Consider the following 12,103-nt stretch of genomic DNA (forward strand, 5'->3'; position numbering starts at 1 on the left):
GATCTCTAAATATGCATATTCTCTGTATTGTCCAGGCGCATTCACAGGTGTATATTGGTGAAATGTATTTGTGTTCCCATCAACTGCTGGAAATGTGACCCAAGAGTAAAAAAGTTCTGTTCTATAAGCTGCATGGGCGTCAACCACAAATGTGACTGGACCACCCTGGGCCGTTAGGCCATTCGCTAATAAATGTGCTGTTAGAGGTTGTCTCATGTTAACCGCTATTTGTACCTGTTGGATTTTCGCCATGATGGTAACACTATGAGTTCAGAGAAGGTACAATAAAATGGGGTTATCCTTTTAAAGTTCAAGCTTGAACAACCTCCAGCTGTAGTAGGATCACCTACACAGCTGTGGTGGAAATCCTCAGCACCAGGGACGTCTCTGCATACGGCATTGAGGTGTCATTATATATAATGAGACAGAGATGCTCCAGAGGACCCTAAAATTAGAGCCTGACCAAACGTTGGTGGCGCCATGTCACGTAGGCTCTCATTATTCTAATGAAACTTGATTTTGAGCCTCGTAGGAGACTAAGGGCCTGATTCTAACTTTGGAGGACGGTGTTAAACCGTCCCAAAAGTGGCGGATATACCACCTACCGTATTACGAGTCCATTATATCCTATGGAACTCGTAATACGGTAGGTGGTATATCCGCCACTTTTGGGACGGTTTAACACCGTCCTCCAAAGTTAGAATCAGGCCCTAAGTCTGACCCACTGTGGGTGACACCTGTTGATCTAAATCCGGGTTTTGCTCCGGCTAACTAGCAGTGCCTCATCTCTACCAGAGGATAGGGATGATTGGGCAGCTGAGCGCATGGCATATTAGGCTTCTCAGGGAAGTCATGGTCACTCAGGTCGCATCCGGTTCTCTCATTCACAATTTAGTCTCATATATAAATGACAAACAGAATCAGTATATGTTTCAATAATTGATTTAATAAAACGACTGCATCTTAGATAGCAAAGCGTGAGCTGCAATAACCAGGACAACACAACATGACAGTATTAAAACGGTGACGAGGAGAGTGAAGCATAAGAATAACACAATCATATTGTCACGAGGATCGATGGACTATTTCCTATCTAAGTCATAAGCTGAGCACAGCGTGTTAAGCTCTAATTCTGCCTTCCAGGTTCCCCCAGGAAGACATTAACCCTCATACCTGAGCAAAGGCCTGTGGTCTGCGTTAGCATCTGTAGCGAAGCATTCAGTAATCAGCATACAGTTGTGGTTCCCTGGCTGGAATCTTCCTCTTAACATGTAATGGGACTAGAAGTGTTTTTATAATAACACAGCTGATGTTCTGAGAAAATGTCCCTACGTAAGGATGTGTATTTTTCTACGAATGTTGGAGACTAAACTTCTACCACGTTCACCGGCAATGTACCAAACTGTAACCTTGAATGAAGCACAGAGTGATCAAGAATGTATTGTTTGAGAACATAGTGCTGGGCTAAGCAAAAACAGTTAGATAGATGAAAAATCAAACAAAAAATAACAATATGAAGCTGAATAAAATATATGTAGGTTAAAGTGCACAGCGGCCTAGTGTGTTAAATTAATGTGCATGGAGCTATAACTAAAATGGCTACAGAACAGGGTGTAGTCTGCATTTCCTGATGAGACATCTCTGCTAGGAGAGAGGGGAGGAGTGGTCACTCACACAATGCAGTCTCCAACCCCCCTGGTGAGTGTCTGGGGCCTGGCCTGGGCAAGTCAGGATTTCACATTTAAAAGACTACTTCAAAGGAGAAAATGGGTATAAGAAGGGCACCCAAAACCACAGACTTTTGAACACTTCTGGAAACCTGCAAATATGTATTTTCAGGCCTTGAAATGCATTTCAAATATAAGTTCTCGAGAGAGAGCTGCAATGTGAACCCTTTATTGTGGGAGTCTTCAACAGGTTGATTGTGAGCTACAAGACGCTTGCAGGCTATATTGGAACAGCTTGCTGCCTGGAGCTTCAAATTATTCAATTTTGTGCCTATCTGCTAGAGCTGCACTTAAAAACATTGTGAGCCTGATTCCAGAAGGCCCACCGTCATGTTAAATGAACAAATTGTTCTGCTGCTTCCTCTTAAAAAGCCTGAAAATAAATGCCTCAGCACACATTGTTTGTAACTCTCTCTTGATAACTACTATTTGCTTCAATCACTTCAGAGAGAGATTTTGAACATTATAACATTTCCTTTTCTTTCTTTTTTTCTCTTTCTTTCATTTCCATTTCTCTTTATTTCCTTCCTTTCTTTCCCTTTGTTCTTTTTTAACCGTCTTTCCTTTTCTTTGCTTTCCTGTCTTTGTCATCCTCTCTTTCCCTTTCTCTCTTTATCAATTTTTTTCCTTTCAGTTTCTACTTATTTATTTGTCTTTTTTTCTTTCTTTCTTGCTTTGTCTTTTTTATTCATTTTCTTTTTCTTGGTCCTCCCTTCTTTCCTTTTCTTTCTTTTGTCCAATTCTTTCTTTCATTTTATTTTATCTCTTTTTTACTTTACTTCATTCATTCTGTCCTCTTTTTCCTTGTTTTTATCTAAATTTTTCATTTCCAGCTTTCTCTTTCTTCCTTTATTTTTCTTTCTCGTCAGCATACCTACTTCCTTCTGTCACTTTTCTTTCTTGTATTTGTCTTCTTTCTGTACTGTCTATTTTACCTTCTTTCACTACCTCTTTACCTTGTCTTTGACTCACCTCTTTCCTTTCTCTTCTCCTCTTTGGATCCTCTTTCTAGTTCTGATCTGCTTCACTTCATTCCTTCTTTTATTAATATTTCTTCACTACTCCCTAATTTCTAACTTACTTCCTCTCAGCCGCTCAATTATTCTTCATTTCCCCTACTTGTCTTCTGTTCCTTTCCTTTATTCTTTCTTTTCTTTCATTGTCTTTTCTGTTTTATTTTTCTCTCCTTCATTCCCGATTCCTTCTTCTACTCTCTTTTCTCGTAGACTCCTTCCTTCAATCTTTGCTTTTTGTCATGCCATTCTTTCTTAATCTACTATCGTACTCTCCTTTCTTGATTGCTAATGCTTCTTCCCTTCCCCTATAAACATCTATCTAGTCCTTATATTAGGCAATAGCTAAGGGTGAGTTTCATTTATCAGAAAGAGCTCACACAACTGAAAAGCGTGGGGAATCCTGCTTTATTTCATTGCATTTTATGTGGGATTCTGACATCAACTCTGCTATTGTGATGATGATGGACCAAATGATCAAATTCCCATTATCACCTCTTACTGTAAATAGAATAAACATACGGATTCTTTAGAAATCGTTACTTGCAAAGGCTACTGTATTATAAATTGTGGCGCTCAAAAATAGAATACATTGTAAATACTATAGATTACTCACATGCCTCTTGTTAGAGATTCGGAGAAAGGAAATTGGAGCCCCATGTTTACACTCTGAATCACTTTGTTCTTCATAGCTCTCAAATTCACTTGAACTCCATCCGCATTCCAGAGAGCTATTGCCACCTTCTTCGCCATTTTCTACATCATCATAAATCATTTCTTCTGGATCTTAGAAAAGAAGAAACACACAACATTTCACACACTATGTTATCATAGCCATCTAATACAGTACTTAACTGTTTTGTAGAGAGTTCTTATTTTGCCATGCCTTTATTTCCAATCCAGCATCCGTGAACACTTTAAAAACCCTCTACTATTTACATACAGGGCAGGATTGGGAACCCAAAGCAGTCCGTTGGCAGCAGTCCAAGGAATTTCGGGAAAAATGCCAAAAAACAGAGCATTCTAAAACATACTTCTAATTTAATATTTAATTGTATTCGTTTTTAAACCATAGTAAATGATGGCCTTGCAGTGCACCAGGATACGGCAATCTTTATTAGGGCTCTTCAATGATTCCCTCACTATCACCCTCTAACGGTGCCTCTCATCTATCCACAGCCCCTCTGACATGTAGTTCATTTGTTTTATAGTGCCTCTTTTACCAGGGTAGAACGTTGAAGCATGTTACCTCACACACACACAAAGACAATGAATCATACATGTGTAAGTCAATGTATAAAAAATGTTACATAAGACAAAGGGGACTACAAGGTGTAGGATTCACATGTCATCCATACTGATGATAAGGCATGTGTTTAAGAGTGCTTGGTCAGGAGCAGCATAAACTCAGGATTCAGAATGCAACACAATGTTTAGGGTTGACTTTACTAATAACAATATATTTCTATCCAAACAAACCATTTATTTTTTAACCAAAATTAGCATACTCATTGACTGAGGACAAATATAACCTTCTAAGCTGTATTATGCAGTTAGCATGCAACTCTTTGATGGCAGTTCATAACTCACTGTGCTAGATTATGATTGTATCTTTAGAACTGCACAGTAGCAAAATGAACTCTGTGACAAAAGCAGTATACCACTGATAATTGCACATAAAATACTGTTCTGTGATCTGCATAGTACACATTCTTTGCATCAGGCATATGAAAATGCAAGTAAACAAAACTCTGATCTCTCTCCGGCGGGTACATTAATTACCAGAATTATCTTGCCACTTTTATTGCTGCCTCAAAACTGTTGGCTATACAAGGTCTGCAGTGCTTTTCAAACTGCTGCACTGCAACAAAAGTGTCTCCCTAACCTCCCAGCCTTTTGGGGAAACACCTGATGCCCGGTACGGCCAGTCTGGCCTTGTTTACATACAAGGCATACAAAAACAAAGAGGGAGAAGGAGGTTGTGGGGCTGGGCCTGTCCTCCTTATAGCCTATATTACATTAGAAAACAGGCCCAGCTAAAAGAACTACCACAGGATGGATAGGAAAAAATGATTTTCCTGTTAGAAAAACCCTCACCCACCAGGGTTACCCCTTGGTGGCATGCTTCGTCATTGGGTTTCTTCCTGTCCCGCTATGGAGTGGGGCATGCTAGGACCTACGGGATACGTGGGAGCACTGATGAAGTCTCATCAATGAGAATCACAGGAGGGATAGGAGTGGTGGGATCTTGGGTGAATTAAATACCCGTTTCCTAACAATTCCAATGATTTAATACATCCCTTGGAGTCGGTATGATTAAAAAGGGGCTGCAGAAGTGGGGGATTTAATGTACCTGACTTCCTACTCTACGTGTTTCGGAGCCTCACCCCTAGGCTCATCTTCAGGACCAAGGTGGACTCCCTGGTGCCACTCCTTGTTTGACTACCTCTAATGAAAGCATAAATAATACATGCTCTGTGATTTGGTGGAATTCACCTTACTAATGTGGTGTCATAAGATGATACCTATCGTTTATGGTGTCCGTCATTGATACCTGTGGAAATACAAGAGAGGAATAGATATCATAGCCCCCCATTTGTAATGGCCCGCTATATATGTTGTTTGTGGGTGTGGTGCCACCTACTTGCAAACTGCACCCTACTCGTGGGAAATGAAACTCGTGAATATCAGGAATGAGAGACTAAAGTACTCTGACAACCAACAGTACAAGACATACTACATTTAAAACTTCTAAACATGTAAAACACACCAAACAGCACACACTTAGTGCATGCGTGACGGGTGTCTAGGTCCCAGCCTCCAATCTTCTCCATGTTTTATTATATTTTTAGGTACATCCTCTACGCTCATAGATCACTCTGATCCTGCACAGTGCCATCCCCTCGCTCCACTCCTGCAGTTTTGGGCAGTTTGGGCTGTCCCATTTCCTGGGAAATATCTCCCTTTACCATCATTTAACCCAAGTTTCTCAGTAGTTTATTATAAAACGTAAACCTATAGTCTGAATTTTTGGGCAGTCCCATAGTGTATGAAAATAAGGAACCCCACTTCCACACTGTTGGAGACATTGGTTATCTTGGGCCCTACCAACTTTGTGTAGCAGTATGCAAGTGTAGTAGGTTCTATGCAGTACTTCTAGTTGAATGAGACAGAAGCTGGCTTAAATAGCCTCTTCCCTCTGCAATTGTAGGGCCTTCCCCCAGTCGTCATTCCCCAGTTCCCTCATATCCAGTTACCACCTTTCCATCAGTTGTGTTTTGAATCAGTGTAATGTATGTGAGGGAGATGGCTTCTGTCTAACAGTTGTCACTTTAGTGGGGAGTCTTCCTTTGTTACTTCTTCCTTGGGGACCATGGCCGGCAGGGAGTGTCCTGGTGGCAGGCATTTAAATATCTGAACACGTTACACAGTTTTTAATACAGTAATTGGTTTTGGACACAAATAAATGAAGCATGATGCCAACATTTAGACAGTTCTTGATTGTGAAGGATGTGGCTATACAAATCTTAGCTGCTAGTGAGCTCCAGATTTGGAGGGGACAATTCCTGAGAATCCACATTTCAATGTTCTACTTTACTTTAATTTGAGTAGGTGGAGATGCAGTAAGGTTTTCCATCTTAAAGCTTTGCTTCCTCTAAAGTTGGCTGTGTTTAGGAATATCCATGTGTTGTGCTTTGTATGTGAACGAGGTACTCGTGTACATACAAACCTCTAGATGCAGCAGTTTCAGTAATGCCTGCACTGAGGTGATGTTTGGAGATGAGTCAGGCATTAGAATGAAAGGTTGCATTCAGAGGTCCTAGACAGACCTAAGGAAGGCTAATAACTAGGGTGTTAGAATATTCAAAACATTTTTTATGTAGTCCTTCTTAACAGTATCAGACCATGGATAGCATGTTCCTAGTGATTTTTGAAATGGTAATTGGGGCTTTTCACGATTCCCTTAATGTTGGTGCCAATGTTAAGCTCTGAGTCCAGTGTAACACCTAATGATTTCACCTTGGAGATTAATTTCAATAAGAAGTCCATCTTGCTTAGTCAGTCAATTGGTGTAAAAACTTGGTGTAGAACGCTGGGCCTGATTGAGAGGGTGGAGGTAATAGTCTGGCCGTCAACTTTTCGACTTGAAACCTCCTGCCACTGCGACGGCACGCTCGCCGTATTTAGATTTTGGCAGTCCGATAGCCGAAAGTGTACATTAGAACAGTTAAAGCTGAATTTTACTAATAAATATTCATGTATTCTGGATCATGAATCTGCATAGAAAATGAATTAATATAGAAAATAATGCGCAACTTGAAAATGTGCCTACATGAGTGGTCGTCAATAATCGCGAAGTGTCCTTATTAACTGCTTATTAATATAAAATGACATGCCCATGTTTAGAATAATGTAGTAGTATGTTATATTAATGATCATGTGTTATGTACTTGCTTTATTAATCATAGGTCTTAAGTTAGCAAGGTCTTGGTTCTAGTTTGCACAGCCTAATGTTACACTGCATTGTTAAGATAACGCTGTGAGAAATGTTCACCGCAGCGAATTAATACACAAATTGTACTTTTCCACTGAGTTGACCAAATGCTAGTAAATGTTTTTCTTTCCCTTGAGAACTGCTTGCTAGAATACGCTGTATTAGCTATATATACAATACAGAGTTTAGTGTGTGTGAAAGCGATGTTACCAGGAGCTAACAATGGATGCACTAACTGTAGGACAAAGCAATACAATATTGTTACCTGACGAGTCCGACAATGGGAACAGGAGAAGAGGAGCCAATCATCAACATGGGAAAGACAGTTTTAGTTCTATCTTAGATTTGAAGTTCTGCTTTGATTGGAATAAATGTAAACGTATGATTCTTTGACCAATAGCAACGAGAAAAGTGTCCTAGATGATTTTAACTTAGCCTGTTGGCATGAGAGAGAAGAAGCATTTCCCAATTTAATATCCTCCTGAGAGGGGTTTGTTTATTCTGTCTGAGGAGCTGAACAGTTCCTGAGAACTTTAATTCTATATTTAACTTTGTTGCTTAAACTTCCGATAATGAATGCTGATCCTTAGACTATACTTGAAAAATTGTTCGGATAGCTTTGAGTCCCGTATTCTGAACCTTTCTCTTTCATGGCCCAATGTCAGTGCTGACCGAAAAGATGTCAAATTGATGAAGACAGTCGCAGCTTACTGATCCATACTGAGGACAGGTACTAGCCCAATGTTATTGTTGATGTAATTTGTCTTTTGTTTCTAGGTACCAACCGTTGATTTGATAGAGCCATAGCTAGATGTTTTTCCAAATTTGTGTTGACTAAGTTGTTTTGCATGAAGCCCAAACATGCTATTCTAATCAGAAGGTTACTTAGGAGATTCACAGAAGATGTTTGCTAATTACTAACAACAGTTGATGTCAGTTCTTTGCTAAATCTAAATGTATGCCATTTCTATTGTGCTGGTATTCTTGCTACTGAGTTGTACTTTAATCCTAGAACGCATTACCATACCTGCTTTAATTATATTGAGACTCTTTAGAAGGTTTGTTCAACCAGAGTTGTTTCTGTATGTATATCATCTCATTTTGAGATTAAGTTATGTGGCATTAGCATTGCTAATATAGGGAAATAAACATTCTAGTTTTTGCATAAAAGTGTGGTTATTCATGGCCAAAAGGGGCATGGTAAATGGAAATTACTGACTCCCAAGATTGTTGATTCTATTGATTGATATTGTTATTGATTGGTATTGAAATCGAATTCTATGGTGGGATTTCCTCTAAGCGCAGTCAAAAGGTCCATCGAACCCCTAACACGTCCCCTTATAAATTAAAGATAAGAAACCAAGTAAGGTCAGACGTGCTAACAGTACCACCATCTCTGTCAAGAAACAGCTTTCTCAAGAACAGCGGGAAAGGGAATGGTGGCGGGACCGCTGCCAGCCTTCAGACAGTGCAGATTTAGATGTGCCTTACCGCCAAAGAAAAAGTGCCGGTCCAACCTCCACTCTTAGATGGTGGATTGGGGGGATAAATGGTGAAAATAAACCTTTTTTTCCACTCCTCCCTGTCTTGGCCTGGACACAACAGGACAACACCTGCCATCACTGCTGTCACCAACCTACAGAGAGAACACGACTCCTCCCATAGACGGACTCCAAGATAGGGACACTGCATTGCCAGTGTATGTTGGGTGGGCACTGCACAGGAGGGGGGACCACTGGAGCAATATACATGTCACAGTAATTTTTTTTATCACTTTGACATGCATATGTTGGTGATAAAAATGGGATAGACATGGGTGGTGAACCACTGCTACACAACACATATCAAACGCATTCACAACTGTCAATTTGGTGCCAGTATTCATGGGCAAATGGATGCTTACGCCACAATGATGGTAGATTCACACATGCCAACTGTGCCCATGAGCACATTGCCAGGGGACCTGTACCTGTCATGTTGTGCTGTGAGTTGTGTGTGTGAGTTAGTACGTGTATGTGTGTATGCAATATAATTGGCTGGTTGAGGTGAGGGGAGCGGGTGTATGTGAGTGGTTGTGTAGCTGAGTGTGTATTTGTGTTGTTTGTTGTGGTTGTGTCATATGTGGGTGCAGTGTCAATGGTGTGTGTATGTTGTGTCATGGATGTATGTCAATGTGTGGTTTCGGCATTTATGAGTTGTGTTGTGTCGGAATGGCAATTGTGTGGATGTGTTGAGTAGCGTGTGGTGCAAAGGGACAATGTGTGTGTGCCACATACCTCTCTTCTGACATTGTGCAAAGTCCATAGAGTCCCGCTGCCACAACCATTCAGACCGCCAGCAGAACTGTAACATCTAAATACAGCAGGTGTGAGACTATCACTGTGATGGTATTTTCTGGTCCACGCCTAAAGCACAACCGCCGGCATCTAAATCAAGCCCTCTGTTAAGTTTTAATGTCATCTATGTCTGAATAAGGCTATGCATGTGGTTAGAATCATGAGGCTGTTTAGTAATTCATTTTCAAATTAATCTGGTTGTTGTATGTGCATCATTGATTAGAGACACCATGTGTTTGAAGATTGCTCAGTGGTTCAGCATAAAGGTAGAACAAGATGGGGGCCAATATGGAGTCCTGTGGTGCACCAAATGGCGAGGAGGTGAGTTTTGTGCTGGAGTTGCAGATTTTACCAAGTGAGGCCAGTTTGTGAAGAGGGACTGGAGCTTATTCAAAATACTGTCTTAGAACTCCATAAGTTCTAATAAAAGGTTGAGGAGGATGTCATAATCAATTGTATCAGACTCTGAGGATAAGTCAAGTAGAAGTAGGAGACATTAATTTCCTTTGTTAAGGAGTTAGAGGCAGTCATATATGATCTTGAGGAGGCTTGATTCAGTGCAGTGTCCAGATGTAAAACTACACTGAAAAGGCCATTGGAGTCCATAGTTTGTGACGCGTTCATTGAGCATTGAGTTTTTTCAAAACATTTTGCCAAGTAGGGGAGGCCAGTGATGGGCCTGAATTATTTTTTATTTGGGTACATTGTGTGTCAAATTTCTTGATCAACAGTCTTTCATAGCCAATTTTGTATGAGTGAGCCACCTGGCACAACACCTTTATAGAGCGAGGCATGTATGAAATGTAAGTAGAAATGTTGTAGTTTGGACTCTTACTCTGGGCAAGACTGCTGGTTTAAGGATGACAGTACTTTTGTTTGTAGGCGACTGCGTCTTTCCAACAACAAGTCGCAACTGTTATCCCAAACTTACCGGCTCACTAGCAGCACCTCACCAGAAACGCAATAGTAAAAGGTGATTTATGGCAGCCGTTTATGCATGGACTCGAAAATAAGACATCTCAGGGAGTGTCGTGGTTAAACGGAGATTATCCTTTTCTCACAGATATATTATGTCTCATACAAACACAGGCAATGACACAGATGCAGTAAAGTTATAATGGTTTTTATATTTAACATAACTGCAATTTGCGATATGTTGCATGGACTGCAATGATTAGGATAATTAATATAGCAAGTAACAGTATTGTGAAGACAAGAGTCATTGTTACGAAGACCCCCACCATTTTGCAATACATAGAAAAGGTATATGAGATGTAAGATACCCTACTATCCTAAAAAAAAGGCCTAACCTCCTACCTAAAGGAGAGCTGGGTTCGTTAAACCTAATCTGCCAATGCTGTGTCCATGAGAGGAGCCCCCAACCCTCGTTACCTTGGAATTAGGCCTCTATCTCAGACTCCGCAGGGACACGAAGACTGGGTCAGCGTCAAAATCGGTATCAGCGATGGTGGCGATGCCCTCTGGTCGGAATCCCTCTGATTATCTGTCTAAAGTGTGATGTATTTATACAGATCTACAAGGTCCCCTGACGTAGGTGTATTCCTGAACAATAGATAACAGGCATGCTTGGGACGGCAATTAATATCAACAATCCCTCGAAAGTATAGAGAGGGAAAATCCCTAAGTGTGAACACCTACTGTTTGTTTGTCTTTGGTGCTTGATCTTGACGCCTTGGCACGGTGACACTGATAATGTAACTCATAACAAGTGGCCTAACTATAAACAAGGCAGCCATCTTAGAAGAAATAAATAATTAAATGGACTAAGACAGAGCAAGCTAAGTAGGTTAAAAGTCACTAGGTGACGGGGGCACGAGTCTACAAGCAAAAGGCTAAGCTAACTCCTGCTATCCCATTAAAACGAACTAGGATTCACTACACCCTCCCCATTGCCGTCACAGGCATGATGAAGGTACAGGAACCCAGAAGCTAAAAAAATTGCTCCTGAACTAAAAGCTAAATGCTAAAATAAGGCAAAAAAGCATTTGCATGTGTTAAAAATATGTTAAAACAATCTGTTTAAAAAATACATACAGAGATGTTAATGTCAACTATGACAAGTACAGCGTGCAACAGCAAATGTCTATGTAATTGCATAATTTGGAATCGGGAATGGCAATTCAATTCATCAAATTATGTGTTATACGCATAATCTTGAAGAATGTCATCAAAGTCACTAGTCAAGGATCTCAAAAATGAGTCAACATCGTCCGAAGTTAAGTCTAGTGCTGGCCGAACAAACGGATCCACAGAGCAGAAGTGAGCCATATTTCCTGGTGCATCGATACTCATTGCAGTGTTCTCATCCATGGTAGATCTCACAACGGAAGGCTCATAGGTGGCCTCGCGGAGCAACCTCAGTCTCAAGGGGCGTGACCGTGTATGAACCCTCATCGGGGACATCAGCAGTTCGTGGTCCACAGGAGATGTCGGTGCAACAGCAAGGCAGGCCATAGGCAGATGTTCAAAAAGACACCATATGCAGCGGAAGACTGGTTGTACACAACAGAG

General features: G+C 40.7%; 1 protein-coding gene across 3 annotated transcripts in view; it reads right to left on the minus strand.

Moving 5' to 3' along the window:
- ARHGEF10 (Rho guanine nucleotide exchange factor 10) overlaps window positions 1-12,103 on the minus strand; it is a 949,815-nt gene that overhangs the window by 694,154 nt on the left and 243,558 nt on the right. For all 3 annotated transcript variants that reach the window (XM_069235817.1, XM_069235818.1, XM_069235819.1), the window contains one exon: window positions 3,357-3,526. In XM_069235817.1, the coding sequence (XP_069091918.1) occupies window positions 3,357-3,526 (170 nt within the window). The remainder of the gene's footprint in view (window positions 1-3,356; window positions 3,527-12,103) is intronic.

The sequence above is a fragment of the Pleurodeles waltl genome, chromosome 5 (genome assembly GCF_031143425.1).
Source record: "Pleurodeles waltl isolate 20211129_DDA chromosome 5, aPleWal1.hap1.20221129, whole genome shotgun sequence".
NCBI lineage: Eukaryota > Metazoa > Chordata > Amphibia > Caudata > Salamandridae > Pleurodeles > Pleurodeles waltl.